General features: G+C 37.1%; 1 protein-coding gene across 1 annotated transcript in view; it reads right to left on the reverse strand.

The window, feature by feature from the left end:
- The window catches only part of LOC128667103 (complement C4-like), a 236,879-nt gene that overhangs the window by 74,261 nt on the left and 137,029 nt on the right, over nt 1-25,589 (reverse strand). Inside the window, 3 exon segments of the mRNA XM_053721997.1 lie at nt 255-356; nt 1,683-1,839; nt 3,084-3,159. Coding sequence (XP_053577972.1) covers nt 255-356; nt 1,683-1,839; nt 3,084-3,159 — 335 coding nt within the window.

Raw genomic sequence — 25,589 nt, forward strand, 5'->3', positions numbered from 1 at the left:
GAGACTCAAGAACGCACAAATATTTTATAGGTAGAGGAGGTATATACAGTGATCAGAGCTTAAGTGGAAGAGAAAGACTGGATGACTGGAGAATTGACGTTAAAACAGTGGAGGATAATTGTCAGCTGGAAATAGCCCAAATATAAAAGGGGAGGGATAAAGAAATAAATTATATTGGTAAAACTCCCATCCCTGTGAAATATAGACAAACATTAGACCCTATAAGGCATCAGTATGATGAGATCACAACGTACCACTTCTTCAGAGTTTTCAGAGAGAGATTCCAAAGAATGATGGAGGGCGATCGTCACATAGGCCGTGAGAGAGATTCCAGCATTTACTCCATCAACACCACCCTGCAAAAGCAGAAGGAGAATGAGAAGGATACAGTAGGAGAAAAAGAAGAAAAAGAGAGAAAAAGAACTCCCTAGAATGATCACTTGTCTCATAATTGGACATATGACCTTACATGTACTGTACTGTATGCATTATGATAGGGAGATCTGCTGGAACCCACTTCATACACTTCTTCTGAAGCTGGGGGTACCCTGCCTCTCTATCTGCTGTAGGCATTGAGAATGACATTCTGCAAATCCCTTGTCTATTGTACAAAGGGGATGATATAATGTGTGACCACACAGCTGTCTTTTATCACCAGTAGTCTGATTCCTGGATCTAGGCAGTAAAAAAAATTCCCATAATTCTGTCCCCTTGCAAACAAGAGGGGTGAATAACCTCTCATTTGAAAATAGAGAATGTCTTTTATACCGGTCACCCAGGTTTATATAATAATGGAAGTTTCTTTTTTTCTCTAGAAAAACTTTTTTGGATAATACATAAGGTAGGATTATGAAACTATGCATCTCTCTGTCAACAATAAATTCATATAACTTTACTACACCTCATTGTAAACAGGAAAATCCACTCCTTTATATTAGGATCATGTGACCCTCTAGATATTCCATGTTGGATGTGGCAATAGCAGATACTTAAAACCAATACATATCAACTTTAGTTTGAAAAAATAGAGAGTATAATATGTGTTTCTTTGTAAATCATTGCGGTTATTTGAAAAAGGAAAAAATTATTTTCAAAAGTCCAAAGGTGTTGAATTTGAAGTGCTTTCTGATGGATTGGAATGTTAGTGTCAAATTATTCTTATGCATGGTATAATGGGGGTGCAAGTATGCCGCAAGCACATGTGAAAACGTTGTGACAAATGGGTTTGAATTTAAAAACCTTGTGAAAAGCTATTCAGCTCCTTTTAACAAACTCCCGCAAATCTGGTATTGTGGCTAGGGGACAGAAATGCGCTGCCTGCGTTTAATGCCTCCCTGTGCTTGTGCAATTGTCTGGACTAGTCTGGAGGGACTGGCGGTTGGACTAGTCCAGGGTGATTGCAAACCACCAGCTAAGAGCTGGGGTATAGGTTAAGATGTATTGATAGATAGATAGATAGATGATAGATAGATAGATAGATAGATTAGACAGACAGACAGACAGACAGACAGACAGACATATAGATAGATAGATAGATAGATAGATAGACAGACAGATCGATTAGACAGACAGATAGATAGTGAAAATGACAGATAGACAGATAAATAGATAGATAGATAGATAGATAGATAGATAGATATAATTGACACGCAGAGAGACAGAGGATTTAGCTTCCTTTTCACCTTCATATCTGTGTGGATTACAGATAATATCTCTCGGAAGCTTCCGTCTGTATTCTGCATGGTGGTGAGATACTTTGCTGAAATACGGATGTCTTCTACGTCCACACCAATGTATTTGCGAGCAAGAGATAACACTTTTACAACAAAGGCAGTAAGCCTATATAAGGAGACGAAACGGAGAACGTGAACAATAGAAAGGAAGGAGAGGTTGCATATATGTGAGTTTGTGCGTGTGTGCGCATGAGCATTCATATGTGTTTGCATGCATGTGTCTGTATGAGTTTATTGTGTGTCATGTGTGTAAGTACTTACGTATATGCAAGTGTGTGCATGTGTGTATTTGCATATGTACATGCAAGTGTTTGTGTGTGTAGGAGTCATGTGTGCACATACGTCTGTGTGTGCTTCAGAAAGAGAAAAAGGGATGGATGAAAAGAAATTAAAAGAGTGTGAATGAAATATCTGATTACAACAAGGGGGATTCTAGATTTGGGGCCAGATTACAAGTGGAGCGCTAAATATTGCTTTTGTGAAAGCGATATTAGCGCTCCACTGAGTAATATCAGCGCACAATAAAGTGCGCTGGTACAACAAGTTGATGTGAATGTGAGCTTGCCTTCACATTGCTAGGAAGCATTTAGCTCACGAGAGCGTGCTTCCCTAGGCTCCAATGGAAACCTCGTTCTGATGCCATCAGAGATAGCACAGAACCTAAGCGCAGCGAAGGGGGGTAAGTAGCGCAGCGATGGCAGCAATATTAAAATAAATGTATACAGTACATATATACAGTATTTATGTGTTAATAGCTGCATATACAAATATTAACACATAAAAACAGTATATATGTATATAGTGCGTAGTGCAGATATTTTATTAAAAAATAGAAATACTAAAATTTGAATTTTTTAATAAAATACACACCACTGTATTTTGGGTTCATTTGGGGCACATTTATAAAATTAACCAGAGATCTGATCTCTAGTTAATTTTATAAGCGCTATTTGCTACTGCAAGCGTGCGGTAGCAATAACCAGCCACTTGTAATGGCTGGTTATTTATCTTGTGCCCGCAAACGTGCAAATTTGCCCGTTTGCGGGCACGCAATAAATTAGCACTCCACTTGTATTCTAGCCCTTTATAAATAAAAACATGTTAATACCCTCTCCTCATTTACCTGTCTTCTTGCCCTGGGTACTGCTACGGATATGTATATAAATGACTAGCTTGTAAATCTATGGCTGGTGGCACCTTTGAGAATGGGGGGGCTTTGTGAAGGATTATGGGTGATCTCAGTTCCTCCAGTACCCCCTAAGACTTGCCACGTTAAGGTAAAAATGATAAAGGATGAAATAGATAAGACAAGAGAATTAAAGTATATTTTTATTGCATGTTTAATCTCACCATGTACTGCTCCTTCGTTCAATCCAGGCACCATATGAACCATCATTCTTTCTGAATTGTAAAATCCTCATATAGCCTACAGAGTGCAAGAAACATTAGTGGTGCTTATTCTCTCTGTTCATAAAAGAAAAAAAAAGTAGAAATCATACTTCTATTTCTATCTCCAACCTTTGTTGAAACCTATTTTTTTTCTTTCTTTTTTTTCTTTCATTATTCGGGTAGAGCATATGATTTTAAACTGAAACGTTCCAACGTACCTCTATTATCTAATTTATTTTGTTCTCATTGTATCCTTTCTGGGATCTAAAATGTAATATTACCAAATGCAAAATTTTGCATTTAGGATTCACAAACCCAAAGGTACAACTACTACAGTCTCAATGACACTTTACTGAGTGTAACTAAAGTGGAACGGGACTTGGGAATTATTATTTCAGATGTTTTAAAATGTGTTAAACAATGCAGCAGTGCAGCCAGTGCAGCCAGTATAATATTTGGTTGCATTGTTAGAGGTATTAGTAGCAGAAATAGCAAGATTATTATGCCACTTTACAGATCACTAGTTAGACCTCATCTTTAGGGATGGGCGAATGTTTCTAAAAATTCGAAATTTAAAATGAATTTTGATACATTCGTTCGTTCAAATCGAATTTCGAATGTTTATATAACATTCTAACATTCTATTTTCAAATTTTCGTTTTCGAATTTTTCAATAAAATTCGAAAATATTCGTTCGAATAATAGAATGTTTAGCTATGTATTCATTCAATTTCAAAATATAATATTCGAATTCGAATGTGACATTCGAATTTGAAATAGTATTTCTAGTCTAATACTGTGTTTTATAAATGTAATATTCAAATTCGAATGTGATATTCGAATGTAACAATTCGAATTCAATTGTAACATTTGAATTCGAATGTGACATTCGAATTCGAATGTGACATTCGAAACTGTAAATAAACATTCGAAAAAATGAATTTTTAAGAATATTCATTCTTATCAACATTCTATTAATGTAAATCAGAATTTCTACAATAACATTTGTTCTAACATTCGAATTCGGATATAAACACATTCGCCCATCCCTACTCATCTTGATTATTGTGTACAGTTCTAGAGACTGGAGACCATGGGCTCCATTTTATTAAGCAGCGGATACTCCTTCTGAGCCCTATCGTTTCAGGTCCGCCTGAAACAGAAAGTTAAGAAGCCGACGATCATAAGACCGCTGCTCCTTAAATTCTCCGCCACCACTGAAATAATCCCGATCCAATCCAATCAGGATGATTGACGGCCCCTGCTAGCAGCCGACTGGCAACCAGTAAGCACCAGAAATGCTTGATGCAATGATAGTAATCACCAGAAATGCTTGTGCAATGATAAATGCATATGCTGTCAGCATTTAGCGAGGTCAAGCGGACATCATTCACTCCATCTCGCCTTTTAATAAATCTACTCCCATATCTCTAGAAGGATATAAATAAACTTGAAGCTATCCAAAAGAGGGCTATTTAACGGGACAGTCAACACCAAAATTTGTTAACGCCTTTACCACCCATTCCCCAGCTTAGCACAACCAACATAGTTATATTTATATACTTTATAACATTTAACATCTACATTTTTTGCCTGCTTCTAAGCCACTACAGACAGCCACTTGTCACATGCTTTTTTATTTGCTTTTCACAACAGGAGACTCACGCCTGTAGGTTGTGGATGACACTGCACTAATTGGCTAAAATGAAAGTCAATAGATAATAAATAAAGTCATGTGATCAGGGGGCTGTCAAAAGTGGTAATCACAGAGGTAAAAAGTATATTAATATAACACTGGGGAATGGGTAATAAAGGGATTATCTATCTTTTTAAACAATAACAATTTTGGAGTTGACTGTCCCTTTAAATGGTACATGGTCTAAAAAAATAAAACAAAAAAAACTCTAAGCTGTCGGCATTTAACATTGTACAAGCATTTCTAGAGAAATGCTTGTGCAATGCCGCCCCCTGCACATTTGCGACCAATTGGCCGCTAGTAGGGGCTGTCAATCATCCCGATCGTATGTGATCGGAATGATTGCTGTCTGCCTCCTCAGAGGTGGTGGGCGAATTAAGGAGCAGCGGTCTTTAGACTGCTGCTTCTTAACTTATATTTCCGGTGAGCCGTAAGGCTCGCACGGAATAAGCAGCATCTGCTGTTTCATAAATCTACCCCTCAATATGTCAAGTTTAGAGGCGGTAAGGGAAAGAGGCGACACGATAGAAACCTTCAAATATATTAAGGGATAAAAAGGTTCAAATGAAATGTGTATGGGTGCATTTCAATTTCAAATCAAAACATGTCTGCAATATACTTCCATGAGAAAAATACTGTGATGGCTTGTGCACAAGTATTCAAACACGGCACCTTCTAGAGAGTCAGCAATGGCTTGTGCACAAGTATTCAAACACGGCACCTTCTAGAGAGTCAGCAGCGGCTTGTGCACAAGTATTCAAACACGGCACCTTCTAGAAAGTCAGCAATGGCTTGTGCACAAGTATTCAAACACGGCACCTTCTAGAGAGTCAGCAATGGCTTGTGCACAAGTATTCAAACACGGCACCTTCTAGAGAGTCAGCAGCGGCTTGTGCACAAGTATTCAAACACGGCACCTTCTAGAAAGTCCAGCAATGGCTTGTGCACAAGTATTCAAACACGGCACCTTCTAGAGAGTCAGCAGTGGCCTTGTGCACAAGTATTCAAACACGGGCACCTTCTAGAGAGTCAGCAGTAGCTTGTGCACAAGTATTCAAACACGGCACCTTCTAGAGAGTCAGCAGCGGGCTTGTGCACAAGTATTCAAACACGGCACCTTCTGGAGAGTCAGCAATGGCTTGTGCACAAGTATTCAAACACGGCACCTTCTAGAGAGTCAGCAATGGCTTGTGCACAAGTATTCAACACGGCACCTTCTAGAGAGTCAGCAGTAGCTTGTGCACAAGTATTCAAACACGGCACCTTCTAGAGAGTCAGCAGCGGCTTGTGCACAAGTATTCAAACACGGCACCTTCTAGAGAGTCAGCAGCGGCTTGTGCACAAGTATTCAAACACGGCACCTTCTAGAGAGTCAGCAATGGCTTGTGCACAAGTATTCAAACACGGCACCTTCTAGAGAGTCAGCAGTGGCTTGTGCACAAGTATTCAAACACGGCACCTTCTAGAGAGTCAGCAGTAGCTTGTGCACAAGTATTCAAACACGGCACCTTCTAGAGAGTCAGCAGCGGCTTGTGCACAAGTATTCAAACACGGCACCTTCTAGAGCGTCAGCAATGGCTTGTGCACAAGTATTCAAACACGGCACCTTCTAGAGAGTCAGCAATGGCTTGTGCACAAGTATTCAAACACGGGCACCTTCTAGAGAGTCAGCAGTAGCTTGTGCACAAGTATTCAAAACACGGCACCTTCTAGAGAGTCAGCAGCGGCTTGTGCACAAGTATTCAAACACGGCACCTTCTAGAGAGTCAGCAGCGGCTTGTGCACAAGTATTCAACACGGGCACCTTCTAGAGAGTCAGCAATGGCTTGTGCACAAGTATTCAAACACGGCACCTTCTAGAGAGTCAGCAGTGGCTTGTGCACAAGTATTCAAACACGGCACCTTCTAGAGAGTCAGCAGTAGCTTGTGCACAAGTATTCAAACACGGCACCTTCTAGAGAGTCAGCAGCGGCTTGTGCACAAGTATTCAAACACGGCACCTTCTGGAGAGTCATGCAATGGCTTGTGCACAAGTATTCAAACACGGGCACCTTCTAGAGAGTCAGCAGTGGCTTGTGCACAAGTATTCAAACACGGCACCTTCTAGAGAGTCAGCAGTAGCTTGTGCACAAGTATTCAAACACGGCACCTTCTAGAGAGTCAGCAGCGGCTTGTTGCACAAGTATTCAAACACGGCACCTTCTAGAGAGTCAGCAGCGGCTTGTGCACAAGTATTCAAACACTGGCACCTTCTAGAGAGTCAGCAATGGCTTGTGCACAAGTATTCAAACACGGCACCTTCTAGAGAGTCAGCAATGGCTTGTGCACAAGTATTCAAACACGGCACCTTCTAGAGAGTCAGCAGTAGCTTGTGCACAAGTATTCAAACACGGCACCTTCTAGAGAGTCAGCAGCGGCTTGTGCACAAGTATTCAAACACGGCACCTTCTAGAGCGGTCAGCAATGGCTTGTGCACAAGTATTCAAACACGGCACCTTTCTAGAGAGTCAGCAATGGCTTGTTGCACAAGTATTCAAACACTGGCACCTTCTAGAGAGTCAGCCGTAGCTTGTGCACAAGTATTCAAACACGGCACCTTCTAGAGAGTCAGCAGCGGCTTGTGCACAAGTATTCAAACACGGCACCTTCTAGAGAGTCAGCAGCGGGCTTGTGCACAAGTATTAAAACACGGCACCTTCTAGAGAGTCAGCAATGGCTTGTGCACAAGTATTCAAACACGGCACCTTCTAGAGAGTCAGCAGTGGCTTGTGCACAAGTATTCAAACACGGCACCTTCTAGAGAGTCAGCAGTAGCTTGTGGCACAAGTATTCAAACATGGCACCTGCTAGAGAGTCAGCAGTGGCTTGTGCACAAGTATTCAAACACGGCACCTTCTAGAGAGTCAGCAGTAGCTTGTGCACAAGTATTCAAACATGGCACCTGCTAGAGAGTCAGCAGTGGCTTGTGCACAAGTATTCAAACACGGCACCTTCTAGAGAGTCAGCAATGGCTTGTGCACAAGTATTCAAACACGGCACCTTCTAGAGAGTCAGCAGTGGCTTGTGCACAAGTATTCAAACACGGCACCTTCTAGAGAGTCAGCAGTGGCTTGTGCACAAGTATTCAAACACGGCACCTTCTAGAGAGTCAGCAGCGGCTTGTGCACAAGTATTCAAACACGGCACCTTCTAGAGAGTCAGCAGCGGCTTGTGCACAAGTATTCAAACACGGCACCTTCTAGAAAGTCAGTAGTGGCTTGTGCACAAGTATTCAAACACTGCACCTTCTAGAGAGTCCAGCAGTGGCTTGTGCACAAGTATTCAAACATGGCACCTTCTCGGAGAGTCAGCAGTGGCTTGTGCACAAGTATTCAAACATGGCACCTTCTAGAGAGTCAGCCGTGGCTTGTGCACAAGTATTCAAACACGGCACCTTCTAGAAAGTCAGCAGTGGCTTGTGCACAAGATTCAAACACGGGCACCTTCTAGAGAGTCAGCAGTGGCTTGTGCACAAGTATTCAAACAAGGCACCTTCTAGAGAGTCAGCAGTGGCTTGTGCACAAGTATTCAAACACTGCACCTTCTAGAGAGTCAGCAGTGGCTTGTGCACAAGTATTCAAACACGGCACCTTCTAGAGGTCAGCAGTGGGCTTGTGCACAAGTATTCAAACACGACACCTTCTAGAGAGTCAGCAGTGGCTTGTATGACACTAATTCTTCAGAAGCAATACACACCACGGCCTGCTCTCTGAGAAGATCTGGTGTTTGAATACTGGTTGCAGAAGCCCTCACTGGATATTAGTTCTGTGCATTTGGATCCTTCGTGAGTATCCGAATGCGGAAATAAGCAGCCGTTCGTTCCCTTCGGATATTTTCATAGCCAGATTGATTCCTGTAAAAGATTCCCCCCCCCCCTCTAAGATCAGTGCAAATCCAGATCTTAGAGTGGGGATCTTTTACAGGAATCAATCCAGCTACGAAAATAGGTAACACACGTTCTAATTTACTCCTAATATCAATTTTCTTTGTTTTCTTAGTATCTTTATTTGAAAAAGCAGGAATGTATGCTTACAAGACGGCCCATTTTTGGTTCAGGACCCTAATTTCATAAAAAAATGTCAGCCAGTGACGTATGTGAGAGAGATATTAAACACAACATGATCTGTCATGTATGCTTGATGAAATAGCTGCAATTAAACATTTGTTTCATGAATAATTAGTAAAATAAAGCCATTTTAATTGATATTGGAACTACAAGGAAATATGGTGGGTTGCAATGTTGGGGGGGGGGTATTGTATTTTTTTTACAGGTAAAAGAGCTGATTACTTTGGGGCAATGCCCCGCAAAAAGCCCTTTTAAGGGCTGGTAAAAGAGCTGATTACTTTTTAATTTAGGAATTTTATTATTTTGGGGGGCTTTTTATTTTATTAGGGGGCTTAGATTAGGTGTAATTAGCTTTAAATTCTTGTAATCTTTTTTTATTTTTTGTAATTTAGTGTTTGTTTTTCTTTGCACTTTAGTTTAGTTTATTTAATTGTATGTAATTTTAGGTACTTGTAGGTAATTTATTTAATTAATTTAATGATAGTGTAGTGTTAGGTTTGATTCGCCTAGATTTAGAGTTTTGCGGCCGCCGTAAAAACCAGCGTAAAGGGCTCCTAACGCTGCTTTTTACCGCCCGCTGGTATTTAGAGTTTACTTACCGACACTCAAAAATTTCATAACGCTGAAATCATTACCGACAACCCAGACCCAGGAGTTAACATCTAACGCGAAAATAAACATCCACGAATCACAAAACAAATATTACACAAAGTACACTTACACTCATACAAACACTACACTATATTTATTTTTCATTTTTCATATTTTCACGTCAAAATAGAAAGGCTCAAAGTTACGATATCTCGGGTGTTAGAAAAAAACCCAACACAAATCCATCTTGCCATTGACTTACATTGACAGACGGGAACAGACACTCATATAGCTACATCTAACTAATAATATTATCACATACATACCACTCATCGATGATACAAACAATATACACAACTATTACATACACAAAGAAGATTTTTTGATTCGAAATTAACACGATTTAGCTACCTCTTTTCACACAAGACCATGACGTCACTCACTTTACGCTCAAACCAGTCTTGGATTTTATTTACACACAAATTTTTCTCATCCATTGACTTCTATGGGGAAGACGTGCTCGTGCACGAGACAGACAGATTTACCTAATGCACGGAAAAAAGCGTTAGCCAAGAAAACTCTAAATACCAGCGCTTAGAATTCTGAAACTAACTCATGTTTTCCTGCGTTAGCCCCGCTATGACAAATAGATCAAGAAATGGCTATTTCCCTATGGGAGTTATGGCTTTTACTTATGGGAAATTCACAACCAACATTAAATTGTTTGATACTTTTTCATTACATCAACTAACAATTCAACCATCACTAGTAACAAACATTTTAACAATTACATCAGATTTAAATGGACAGAAAAATAATTGGAACATTTCAGGATTCACAAACAGTAGACAAATGGGAAACACCTCTCATTTACCTTATAGTATTGCATTTCATTTATTCAACTCATATGCTTGCAGCAACAGCATATCTACATAGGCTTACACATGATCATTACATGGACTGCACATACATTACTTTTATCATTCACTCATACATGTGCATTCAAATGATGGGGGAAAAACACATTACATTCTCTCTAGGAATCAGAAACATAAAATAGTGATTTTACTGTCCCTTTAACCATCCTGATTCACTCACAATATACCATTAGGAATTACGTACAACAAGCACACATCAGTACACCAGATTACAGAATGTCACTTTATGGGAAGGAACAACAATGCCCAGACGCTATATAGAAGTCAGCATATGTGGGACACAATCACAATATACTACGTACATGTACAATAACACGCATCACTCCCATCACGCAACCACAAAGCCCACATTTAGATTTTATTCAGCACACAATAACAATGTAGCACAATACAACAACACAATGAGGATTTCAGAACTACACTAGGCAGGTTAATAATATGATGACGTCTTAGAAGATTCAACCATACAATACAGCTTTAGGACTGTACCGCCCCTTTCAGAACTTTAGCACTCAATACTACAATACTACATATACGTAAACAACAGTTTGGAACATCATTATTATGGCGATTTTAAAGGGATGCGTACTAAATATTGTCAGCTCGCAAATCACATATATATACAATACTACAGATGACAGCCGGAAGTTCGGAATTATTAGTGCGATTCTTAATGGGACGCGTTACACTATTGACATCTCCGCCAATCACTTATATATACAATACTACAGATGACAGCCGGAAGTTCGGAATATTAGTGCGATTTTAAAGGGGACGCGTACAATATTGCAATCTCGCCAATCACTTATATATACAATACTACAGATGGCAGCCGGAAGATCTTCAGTATTATTGTGATTTTAAAGAGGACGCGTACAATATTGACATCTCGCCAATCACTTAATATATGTCAATACTACAGATGACAGCCAGAAGTTCTGAATTATTATTGCGATTTTAAAGGGACGCGTAACAATATTGACATCTCGCTAATCACTTATATATACAATACTAGAGATGTCAGCTGTTACTTTATCGTTTACAAACAATATTGCAGCAACATTGACCGATCACATTCTATGTACACATTATACACAAGTATGCACTTTCATTCACTGTTAGCGTGGACGTTTGCTTTTTACTATAAGATTACCGTTTATTAAGTATTTATTAGCATATGAAACAAACTTACGAAGATGCACTGTATGTGTGATATTTTACACTTTCACGTTGTGATTCATTGGGGGAAAACAAAATTTCAGCAACCCACCTAAAAAAAACGCCCCCACTTTGAAAGCATTCGCGCCCGCTCACAATACAAACAAGTGATACAATCAGCAATCATTACAAACTCTACTACCATTGGACCCTAATTGCACTATAAATCCCCCAAACAAATGGCCAAAGTATCCCTTGTGATCGACATTGTATCAATTCGCCTTCTGTGTTTTTGCACTACCTTGTTACTCCTCTGTGTTGTGTTTGCTCTGCTGTTTGGCTTTGTGCTGCCTAAAGCTTGGCAAATATGGATGACGATCTGATAGACGCTGCTGCTGGAGCTGTTGCAGAAGTAGCGGTTAATAGAATCAGGCGGGCCTCAGCGGCTCCAAGAGAGACGAAGGGCTCATTGGGTTAGAGGTCCTCGTGTTTACAGGGTGAGACCCCCCTTGGAAAACCATGAGTGACTTTGAGGTTATGACAAGTTTAGGCTCAATCCTGCGAACAGCTCATTGGCCTTTACGATGTTCTTAGACCTCATCTGGAGCCACGTATACAAATAAGGACTGCTGTCCCTGGTATCACTAAGATGCTAAGTTGTCTATAGTCCCTGGCACTCGGGAGTTTTCAATTCAGGAGAGATGTACATGCATGGCCTGGCTCAAGGTACATTCTCGGTGGTGTTTGATCACTTACTGGGCACCCATGGTACCTATCAGTAAGCATTACATAGGATTCCCTCCAGAATGATTGGTGATTGGAGGGCCTGAAGAGGGAATTCTTTGCAATAGCTGAATTGACCCAATGTCTTGGGAGCAATAGATTGCACCCACATTGCGCTGCGTGCTCCAGCGATGACTTGCCATTCCGAAATCGCCAAACATTTCCATAGCCTCAACGTGCATTATGTTTTGATGCACGGATGCGGATTATGCAGGTTGTGTGTGCGAATTTCGGTGGGGCTTGTCATGATGCCCGCATCCTCTCTCTGTCGTCCCTGTGGCTGGCAGTTTGAGGAAAGACACATTTCCACCTGGGTATCTCGTTGGTGAGTATTTGTGCACAACCTGGTTAATTAGTTAGACAATTGCCACTGTAGTCTTAACTGTTGTTAGTGTAATGTGCAGCTTATAGGATGCAATTTAACATTTCTTTATCTTTCCGCAAATGTCTAGTTTTAGCTCCCAAACAGATATGTAGCATTGTCTTAGCTGAAATGGTCCAGACTAGAGAATGCAATTAACCCATGTCATTGTCTCTTTCCGCTAACTGTCTAGTTTTAGCTCAAAACAGATATGTAGCATGTTTTAGCTTAAATGGCCACAGCCCAGATCGAAAATGCAATGTAACCATTTTGTTTTTATTTTAAACAAAGTCTGGTTTATGTAAAATACGCATAGGTAGCATGTCTTAGCTGAAATGGTCAGATAGAGAATTATATTTAACCAGATTATTATTTTTCAATTAAAAATTTTATGTTATTGGATTTTCGTGTACACAAAGCAATTTTTTGGAATATAATTATTAATTTTTATAAATATTTTCTATTTTGTTATGTTCATATATATAGGTGATTCTGGTTACATGAGCTTGGCCTTGGCTCATTACACCATTACGTAACCCCTACTGATGAGGCCCAGGAGCGCTACAATAGGGCACCAAGCAGACTAGGGCTGTAGTCCGGAGAGGATGTTTGGGCTCTCCAAAAATGAGATTCAGATGCCTTAATAGGTCGGGAGGAGCCCTCCAGTACAGCCCTAGGAGGTGGCGAAGATCGTTCTAGCCTGCAGCGTCCTGCATAATATTGCACCGTGGGCTGGGATGCTGCAGGTTCGCCCCAGGTGCCCGAACGCCTCCTCCAAGATGAGGAGGACGAGGCCTGTTCTAGAGGGGCCATTCCAGGACGAGGGGCTCAATGTCAGAGCAGACATCATCAACCGCCACTTCAGACGGGTAAATAATAGAAGTTTAGATTGGAGTATTTTACATATATATGTGAATTCTAGGGAAATGACAAAGTAGGAGAATTGTGCAAACAATGTTAGGATTGTTCATCAAATGATTCCAATTTTTACATTTATTAATATAAGTGATGCTCTGGTCATTGGGTCCTGTAATGACTTTGCACCTGGCTTTTAAAGACAACATCAGCGGAGCCCGGTAAGTATAAATGTATGGACTGTGGCTGGCATGAATTTGGCACAAAAATACATCATATGGCATACATTTTCCAAACTAGTATTTAGTTTACACATTTACTTAAATTTTGCATACTCAGAAAGGGATCCTCTAGCAAGACTATGGTTCAAAGTCAGATTCAAAGTCACACATAGAGGTTAGGTCCTGCTCAATATGACTCATCTTCACACTTGATTGATAGAACATAACACAAGACTGCTACAAACGCCTTAGTAAGCTAGTGACAGAAATTGTTTCAGAAATAGGGGGTGGGGAGAAGGGTGCAGAACTAATTCACATACTTGTAATAATTGTTTGATTCAACCTTTTCTGCCAATTAGGGAGATGACTTATCTAAAGACTGAAAGTGAAGAATTCAAGACTGAAAGTGAAGAATTAAAAAATGAAAGTGAAGAATTCCCAGACTGAAAGTGAAGAATCCAAGATTGAAAGTGAAGAATCCCAAGATTGAAAGTGAAGAATACCAATGGGATCATGTCTAGGCATTGTCTTTCAAATGTGCTGACCTGGAAAACCATACAAAGACACGTTCACATGGTAAGTGGCAACAATTTGATGGATTTAGGCTGTGGAGGCACCCTATTGGAGACAACTCTAGATTATTTTTTTTTTTTAGATGGTATTTTACAATCCTCTATTTTGGAAATGATGAATGAATAGACCACCTAATGAAGATAAACTGTTATTTTCAAGAGAATTGACTTTCAAAGACCTTGCATAATCCAGGTTGGTTTGCCCAATGCATGCTAGTTAAGAATCACAGGAGGAAGAATGTTAAAAATTAGGAAAAGATTACATGTCCTTATATTAGAAGTTTTGTAGCTTACATACATTACCCCTACTTTGTGCCTACAGAGGAATCAAATTCTGAACAATCAGACAAAGGAATACATATTATAGTGATATAGAGGTATTATTTGAAGGGACATGAAATATTACATTTATGTTCAGCATACATACTATAATTTTTTTTATTATCCAAATGTTATATGCATTATTTTGTATAAATTTTAAATGCTGATATTTACATGTAATACTTGATTAGACAATATAATGGTATTTTAAATGATGGATAGGTATAGATTTCCTGTATGAATGTTTTTTTATTTTTTATAAAAACTATCTTTCGAAATATTTTAAAAATGTTAGAGCATAGACACAAGCTGGATTTTAAAGTTATTTGACTTTAATGAATATTTTAAGACAATGTGTGTATGAAATAAATTGTTTACTTATTTTATTTTTTTCAGAGTTTCATCTGTAATGAATTACACTTGTTCTTTTTTTTTTTTTTTATATATTTTCTTGTCAATAAATATTTTTTAATACTAAACATTTATTTTATATAAAGAGCATCTTTTTAACAAACATGCTTATAATAAAATATATCCATCTAATCTGACAAGTAAAAAAAATAATTGACTCTCATGACTGGTAGTTGACCTATTTGACACAAGCACATGCATGATATAAAATTATGCCTCCATGGATTGAATTAATAATCGAAAATCCCACTTTTTCAGATATAATGTTAAAGTCAAGTATCTTTTATAAAATAATTTGGGAGTTAAATCCATCGATGTTTTATTGTGTAATATATAGATGGTAAATTTGTAAATGTTTATGAGGATATGTAGTCTGAATTCGACATAACAACTTTGTTCTTTTCACTTTTGAGAAAGGAAAGTGGTTAACTTACATTAAAGTGACATGGTAGTTGAAGGTTTAATTTGTTTTATAATAATCTTGTATCTTCCTTAGGTATACAAAACATAATTCCTAATAAATATAGTTTCAAAATTATTTTATATGTTTTAAAATGTTAAGTCAGTTAATTTCATATTTAGCACAAGCTAGTTATTGTATGCCATATTGATTACTTTTCTGATTCTATTGGAGTCATTTGAAGGCTCATTTAACTATAGCTAGTTTGTAATATAATTTCAAAAAATTATTCATCTTACCTCTTGGATAGATATCACATATCTATATGTATTTTCATTCCCCTTTAGTTTATTTCCTACAATGTTAACTCCACATATTCCTAATGGTTTGGTCCTTAAAGGGACATTCAAAAAAATATCAGTTATTGAATTTTACACAATACAAATTTATTTGAAAACAAATTTTAATGTACTATTATCTAATTACATTCAGTCCTTTAAATATCCTTTGACTAAATAAATATCAATGCACATGGCTTAGATAATGACATAAGGCATCTATGTGCAACCAACAATCATCATCAAAAGAGCCTATCTAGCTATGCTTTTCAGCAAAGAATATAAATTTTTAAAAGCCTAATGAGATAATAAACTAAATATGAAGTTGTTTTAATATTCTATTATCCATTGAAATCAGTAAAGAACATATAGCTTAATGTCCCTTTAAGCTGAAGACGGCTAAATACAGCCATTAGAATATATTTCATTCACAGTGGGGAAAACAATCCAGAAGGTAATATAAATATGCTTTAGTCACATGTTATACTAAGTTTGAGAAAGGGAGGTGCATAGGTTTATGATCTTTCAAGCATTATTGGGAAATGTCTCCTTAAAGGGACATGAACACAAAATATCCTTTTGCGATTTAAAGAGTGTCTTTTACTTCTATTATCTCATTATCTTGACATACTTTTCTTGAAAAGCATATCGAGATAGGCTCAGTAGATGAAGATTGGTGGATGAACAGAGATGCCTTATGTGATTGGCTCAACCATGTGCATTGAAATTCCTTCTGTTAAGGATATCTAAATAAAAAGATAAATTGAGTTACATTTTAAAGTCTAAACATTTATTCTCTCTCCAGCTCATCATTTTTGTAAATATTTGGTTGTAATGTCTCTTTAAAAATAAAGACGCTATTGCACCATAACATATGTGAGCAGTTCAGACAAATACAAGCTCGAGGTTTATTTACTAATAAGAAACAAACGTGTAGTTTAACATTTATAAACAGATTATCCATGTTACGGACATTAGAACCAGAAATTGTGCATTTCAGAAATGTTGTGTGGGAAACGTATCTTGCAACACGAGATTCGCATCTTTACACATTCTAGTCTAATGTCACGCAATAGCACACAATCGATGTGCATTATAAATACATTTAATAGAGCAATGTCAATACTTCACAATAAGTCACGAAATTGATTTAATGAACAATAAATACATACAATGACAAATGTGTATTAATCCAACGTATTTGTATTAAAGAAACAGAACGATATTAAACCTAGAAATGTCTACAACATTTAATAATGTGACAGTATTAGATTTTTACGATAATTGAAACATTAATATTTAACAGATCACGTATATTAAATCTGCGTCACACATCCGCATAACAGGCCCATGAGTTAAAAATAAGTCTACATGAAAAATGTAGTAACAGCACCACCAGGAGGTATGTGTATGGAAGTTACTAAGATATGAAACATTAAGGAACGGCCAATCAGAGTTCATCACACAAACATAACTTAAGTCAGGATGCTCTCACAGACATGATAACAATATTTCAAAATTTTATCCAATCAGATGTACAGATAACATGTCACATGGTGCATCTCATGTTTACTGCACAATATAAAAGTCCATTACACGTTGCCATCTTTGTCAGTTCTCTAATACCTGCTGGTGTATTTTTGTAATAATATATTATAAATATATATATACGCAACTCGGCAGGCATGACACCTCCCAGGTTCGCCATGCAGGAGAGTACTGCACTGGTCCACGCAGTCCAGAAGTTTTATCCGCAGCTGTTTGGGAACCAGAAGAAGTTGACAGATGCGCATGTTAAGAAGGCCCTCTGGGAGTCAATCACCAATAAGGTTCAATTGGTGAAGGGCGTCCAGAGGAGCCAGGATCAGATCATGCAGAGGTTCGGAGATATGAGGTTGCGCCTTCACAAAAAAGTGGACCTCATAAGGGAGTGGGTACAAGCCCATAAAAGAGATGGTAAGAAAGTTGATCCAGAATGGAAACTCTACCTACTCCCTTATGAGGTCACTTTATGCGACCTCCTCAGTCTCCGGGTCCCCAGCAGATTTCGATCCTCTCCATCCTCGGCCTCTTCTTCTTCCCTCACAGCTGCTGGATCCCAAACTCCGGACCCGGGGGCCAGTGCAGCTGCTTCTCCGTCCGGTGTCCTGGGAGGAGTTGAAATAGAGACTGAACAAGTTAAATATCCTACTTTATATAATATATTAATATTTGATTAGACTTTTAAGAAATGTGTAGATAGTCATATATTCAACCTATATAGATCTCACAACATAAGCTACATATGATGTTCAGATATCTGATTTAAGATTCGTCACACATGAAATAGGAGTGATGTTTCTTGCGCTCTCCAGAATATGCGTCACAGAGTGACAATGGAATTGCACATCCGTGAAATCCCTATCATCAGCCATTTCATACATTGACTATAGAATCATAACCCAGTTATAAATATTATTTTTTATTGTCAAATATTAACAAATATACTATTTCAATCTCGTAATACACCCAATTGAAAATATATCATAAGTCTTTATGAAATGATACTCATCACACTACTATATCCAAATCAATTCTGATTCACGGATGCGCAATTCCGCATAGAATCATTGCGCAATGATCACGAAAGATTGAATTGCGCACACACGTGAACATGTGTTTTGCTGTAACTGGCATGGCTTTACACATGTTGGTCAAATGTATATGTTAATTAGCATATATGTGAAGAATACAGTATCCTTATTTACAATCTTCTACATTATAAAAAATATACTAGCAAGATCAAAATAATAAACAATGAAATATAGATATCAATTGATGATAATGCAACAAGACAACAAATGAATTAAAGCTACAGTCAACAACATAAAGTTTGTAAAATAAGAATACAGGATCGATATATTGAGACATTAATTTTTGGAAACAATGAACTCATGTGAATAAAAATAGATTATTAGTTTGTCAATGTAAATGTATTTTAAACTTTTTTATCTACATGTCCTGATTTGTATTAATGATATCCAATCCTCATTGAATATTTTACAGATATGGATGTTGGTGCTGGACCCTCAGGCCCAGGTTCGTCAGACTATGGTATGTCTCATTTTAATTTCAATTTGTCTTAGAAACATGGACATAACATTACATAACACATTCACATTTATCGATATTTATATGGATACTCTAATTCTCTTTTCTTGTTATTTTAAATTAAGAATCCCGAATCAAAATTTGGATTACATTGTAGTACAAATCTGAAATTATGACGATTTGAAGATATCCCTTCTATTCTTGATATCTTCATTTTACTGTAAGATTAGTTTCATGGCCAATTTATATTCTGCCCCTGTGTAGTGCTTGTCATTTTTTGGATATATTTTGACAACAATCACACATTTTTGCATATGTTTCTATTTTAAAAATATACATTACATACGTTTTTGGGTTGTTATCATTTAAGGGACATGAAAACCAAATTTTAAATTTACGGATTTAGACACGTGATTTTAACAAATGTTTAAAAATCACAGGCTGGATTTTATTTTCAAATTAATCCAATTACACATTTTGAGCTTCATGTCCCTTTAAGAGAGGATAATTAAAGAATCTTGATGATATCCTTAAATTACATATTTTATTGTTATTGCATGCTCAATACCATTCATTACATCAACATATGGAGTCGACAATTCATTAACAGCAAAATTGTCAAATTAAGATATTTAAATATTAAAGGGACACTGACCACATATTATTTCTGTTGTCATTCACATAGAGCATGCAATGTTAATCAACTTTATTATTTACTCCTATAATCATATTTTCAACATTCTCTTGGTATCTTAATTTGAAAAGCAAGAATGTAATTTTAGATGCAGGTCCATTTTTGGTGACCAACCTGGGTTGTTCTTGCTGATTGTTGGATACCTTCAACGAGCAATATTTAATGAACCAAACAATTGCTTAACTGCATTAAAAAAATAAAAAAAATAAAAACAAAGACAAATTTAGAATAGGAGTAAATGTAAAATTCAAAAATATTTTCCTTTTCGTTTTAAATCAATGTTTTTACAAAATTGAGGTCAGTGTCCCTTTAATAATCAATAGATTCATTCATCCTTATATTGTTTGGATGAAACAATATTGATATCTATATCACATATTCACTCTTGGACTTACTTTATAGATATAAGCATACTCTAACAGCACCATGATTACATATTTTGATGAATAATTTCTGTTTTGCATTGTGATCAATATGTGTTGTGTCCTAAACAAGATTACTGTACATTGCACAAATGGATTGATGTGACACATGGCTTGGGTTCGATTTGTCAACAGTTGTTATTCCAAATGTTGTTTGTGTGTATTCTTTTAAAAATATTGATCAATGGGTATATTTAGATATGCAATAGAATCATATGAGATGAATTGTCTGTCTAATATAGTCAGAAATTAAACATATGTTAAAGACATCTTTTTATTCAGAATAACCTTGATTCACTTATGCATTTATTCTTCAGATTAGTGCTCTATTGTTCTCATTTCTAAGTATATTATTCTGAAAAATCGATAATGAGGTGATTTAGTGATGTCCAAACTGTGTTCACTAATAGATATCTATATCATTCATAGCTATAGTTGTTTTGGGGAGCCCAGGGGGATCCAGCACCGACGATGAGATGCCTTCAAAGCATTCTGGTAAGTCCATTGACTGATTCATATGTCATTGAAGGTGTATTTGTAATCTATATTATGATCATGATTCTGATGAATTAGTCCTATGATTATATATAGATTTTATTTTAATATTGAAAGATTAAGATCTCAAAGCTTCTTAGTCTACACCTTTGTTCTTCAGAAGATGGATAACATATATTTGTTTTTATTATAAATTTGGACAACAATCATGAAGTGATACACACATGAGAACTCTCAAATGTTCCATGTACTCTTCTTTTGTGAATTTATATGATATCCAAACACTAAAATGAAATTCTTACTCATTGAGAATAACAAATCTAATGTCATTTGTATGCTCCATCAAAATGATGTAATTCATAACTTTGGCTCAGTATATCTTTAATGCAACATTGATGTGTGTCTTGGAGCAACAGTAACATATGTTATAATATCTGATATTAACGTGTACACAACATGTTATGTTTTACAGATATTGATGTAACATGTGGGACGGAGGAGGAAGAGGCGGGCCATGGAGTCTGATGGTATGTGAAAGCTATCTAACATGTATCCAACATGTATTATTGTTTGTAAACATTCTCATGAAGAAAATCAAAGTCTACAGCTTTGGCACTTGAAAAAGGATTATTCCTTTTCTTTTAGAATACACTACTGTCCCCCTTTCAATATCATGCAGCATGAACATATGCTTGTATTATAATTTCATTTATGTCTGATTTGTAATTAATGACATCATGATGTCACATGCACATTCCATGACAAACCACAATAATCATCTTCTTATTGGACAGACACTCCTTGCTATTCATCTGAGTGCCTATATGCATACCATATCCTTATGTCATCATTGTTTATAAATTCAAAACCACTTCTAAGTATATATAAAACATAATCATGTTGAAATGCCTTGCTTTGATTTCCTGATGTATGAGATGTTAATATATATTTTATTATATATTTCAGATGGACACTCCACTTCTGGGCATCATTTTCCCACCCCTGCCCAGGCCCCCTCCCCTTGTAGATGCCCCCTGCCCCTCCCCTTGTAGAAGCCCCTGCTCAGGCCCCTCCCCTTGTAGAAGCCCCTGCCCAGGCCCCTGCCCAGGCCCCTGCCCAGACATGAGACCCTCCTGGCCCTTCCCATTCCTACAGGCCTGTCGTTCCAAAAAATTTCCCTGTTCGCCGCTCTCCGCCTAATTTTGGCCAGTACAGTTCCCCAACCCTGCCCAGTCCCCCAACTCACCAGGCCCATGAATCCCCAGCTGTATGGGCTCCCCCCAGAGTGGCACCCAAGCCCTCGCCAGCCCAATCCAAGCCCTCGCCAGCCCAATCCCATCCCTCCCCCCTATCCCAACCTTCATTGTGCTAGGTGTCAGATCGTCCTTCCCAGGCACAGCTGTAAGTATCATTCTAAATCAACATTATAACATATTTAAAGTGACACTGAACCCAAAATATTTTTTGTGTGATTCAAATAGAGCATGCAATGTTAATCACTTGATAATTTACTCCTCATCAATTTTTCAGCGTTCTCTTGCTATCTTTATTTTTATGTTGAAAGGCATCTAATTTTTAAATATTGTGAACTCTGGAATGATTTTTTTTTTATTAGTGGATTAATTTATCCACCAATTAGCAGGGACAACCAAGGTTGATCACCAAAAATGGTCCAAAATATAAAATTACATTATTGCATTTAAAATAAAGATACCAAGAGAATGAATTAGATTTGATAATAGGAGTAAATTAAATTGTTTTACAAATTTTCATGGTCTATCTGAATCACGAAAGAAAATATTTGGGTTCAGTGTCCCTTTAATATCATCTCACTCCATATACCAATCACCACTACTTGGATAGAACAATAGAAATATAACTTTTTCTTACCTTATCTCTTCTCTAAACCACTGGGAGAGTAATTTCTTCTGCTTGCTGTGTTTAAACAGCTTGGCCTCAAGGCCAAAAGCTTTAAGGATAGGTGTGGATACCACAGGATAAATAAACGATTTAAATTTACAATGTATGGACAATGGAAATAATTTTTAACATATTAATACACTCAAGCTGGAAAAGTGGATCATCGTAAACAAATTAAAGGAGAGAACATTTTTGAGTAACTGTCCCCTTTAATGGTTTATGTCTGAAGAACATATTTCATGTGTAAATAATCAATATTGAATATTTGATTGTAAGAATGATTTCTCTTTCTTATTCCAATGTATATTTGATCTATTTATATTAGGTTGTGGAATTATCATTAATATTCTTATATTTCTTTCTTTTAGGTTGTGACTCAACATGGCTCATGCTCAAAAGTCTATCGCTCATAGAGGCAGGGCCATGTTGAGGAAACTCGCTGTTCCTGGGAAGGATGCATGACACCATTCATACCCTGCTCCAGGTTCAGCGTTTGACTCTTCTCCGTATAAGGCATTTAGAGTCAATGCCTGAATCTGGAGCAGTGCATGAAGAGGACAATGAAGGTGATGCCCAGTAAGTGGAGGATCTGGAGATGCTCCAAGGTCGCACTTAAGATTCTTCCATCCACATGTTACTGTTTTGTTTTATATTGTTGCCATTTGGCCTTTGGTTTATGTTTTTTTTGTTGTGCCTGTTGCACTCTTTTACCTTGTCAAATGGCTCCAATGGGGCTGTGTTGGCCCTTGCCAACTCCCTCCAAGGACTGTGATGCACTCTTTTACCTTGTCAAATGGCTCCAATGGGGTTGTGTTGGCCCTTGTCAACTCCCTCCAAGGACTGTGATGCACTCTTTTACCTTGTCAAATGGCTCCAATGGGTCTGTGTTGGCCCTTGCCAACTCCTTCCAAGGACTGTGATGCACTCTTTTACCTTGTCAAATGGATCCAATGGTGCTGTGTTTGCCCTTGCCAACTCCCTCCAAGGACTGTGATGCACTCTTTTACCTTGTCAAATGGCTCCAATGGGGCTGTGTTGGCCCTTGCCAACTCCCTCCAAGGACTGTGATGCACTCTTTTACCTTGTCAAATGGCTCCAATGGTGCTGTGTTGGCCCTTGCCCAACTCCCTCCAAGGACTGTGATGCACTCTTTTACCTTGTCAAATGGCTCCAATGGGGCTGTGTTGGCCCTTGCCAACTCCCTCCAAGGACTGTGATGCACTCTTTTACCTTGTCAAATGTCTGCAATTTTACAGATGTTTCAACATGTTTTTTGTCAACGTTGTTTATGTTTTATGACATAATAATAAAATACATGTCATTCCACGATTCTTTGTCCTCTTTATTCATGTCATTGATTGAAATCTATAGTTTATGTGGTTAATCCTTAAAGGGACCTGAAACCAAATAATGGTCTTTCCGGAATCATAGATCTAATACAATTGTAAATGACTTTAATATTTACATCTCCAATTTAATTAGACTCATTTTCTTCATATACTTTTCCTAAAGCTTTATCTTTGCGAGATTATGATTAGCATAGGAATGAATTTCTATATCTCTCTATATATATCTTGCTGTTTGTATATATATATATATATATATATATATATATAATATATATATGTATATTTTTAATTTCACATCCATGTGTTCATTTGTAAACTATTCGTGAATTGATGCACCTTTAACAAATGATCCCATGATTGATAGAATGAGATAATCTCTGTGAAGTTGTATTTTTTCTGTAAATAGTATCCTCTATGGGAATCCTGAAACTGATTTTTTTGTATTTCATGTCCCTTTAAGTGATGCTGACCACAATTGTTAAGGAATGGATCGGCATTTCAATGCGTTTTTTGTCCTTTTTACATGAACAAGGGACATATAATCTTATTTTAAAAAGACTTATTTGAATGTTGACAGCACATGTATTCCAATTTCAATTATATATAAATGTAGTAGTGTAACCAAATCAATCACTATGTGTAATGCGCATATTTTAGATGATTAATATCTTTCTATTAATATTTTTTCACTTTAATTATCCTCCGATATATGGCTATAGGTAGGCTGACCATATTTCAACTTGAATAAGGGACACCGTTTGATCAATACATGTGTCATTATTGTTATTCCAAAAACAATATAAACTTATCTGAAAACATCAATGACATATGTATTTATCATGTGTAACCTTTTAAATGGTAAAGATGGACACCATAGCTATAGTTAAAGGGACAGTCAAGTCCCAAAAAATGATTCATGATTTAAATAGGGCATGCGATTTTAACCAACTTCCTAATTTACTTTTATCAACAATGTTGCTTTGTTCTCTTGGTATTCTTAGTTGAAAGCTAAAACTAGGAGGTTCATATGCTAATTTCTTCGACCTTGAAGACTTCCTCTAATCTGAATACATTTTGACTACTATAAGGCATTAGTTCACATGTTTCATATAGATAACATTGAGCTCACGTAAAGTGACCTAGGAGTGAGCAGTGATGGCTAAACTGCATGTCTGTCAAAAGAACTGAAATAAGGGGGCAGTCAGCAGAAGCTTAGATACAAGATAATAACAGAAGTAAAAAGTATATTAATATATAACTGTGTTGGTTGTTCAAAAATGGGGAATGTGTAATAAAGGGATTAGCTTTATTTTTAAACAACAAAATTTCTGGTGTTGACTGTCCCTTTAACAAATAATATATAACACATCCCTATTTTCAGAATGCATCTCCTAGCATTAATTCTCAGTTAAAGGGACATGAAACACAATAATCCAAAGATTTGCATTTATTGTTACAATGTATTTCAAATTGCAATGTCGTACATAATCGTGTAACCTAAAATGTTGTTTTCATGTCTATTTAAACCATGCTGCTTGCTAAATAGTTTAGTTAATAATCCTCTGCTTCTACTGAAATATCTCCTTATTTTCAATAATGGATTCTATTTCATATATCACAGTATTACGTTATCTAGCGTGACATTCATAGCTAGCAATATAGACACATACTAGTTTCTAAAATATAAATACATTTCTTATTGATATGCCAAGCGATCAAATGAGTCCTTGTATTGGCTGACGTTTTT

Source organism: Bombina bombina, chromosome 7 (assembly GCF_027579735.1).
Source record: "Bombina bombina isolate aBomBom1 chromosome 7, aBomBom1.pri, whole genome shotgun sequence".
Lineage (NCBI taxonomy): Eukaryota > Metazoa > Chordata > Amphibia > Anura > Bombinatoridae > Bombina > Bombina bombina.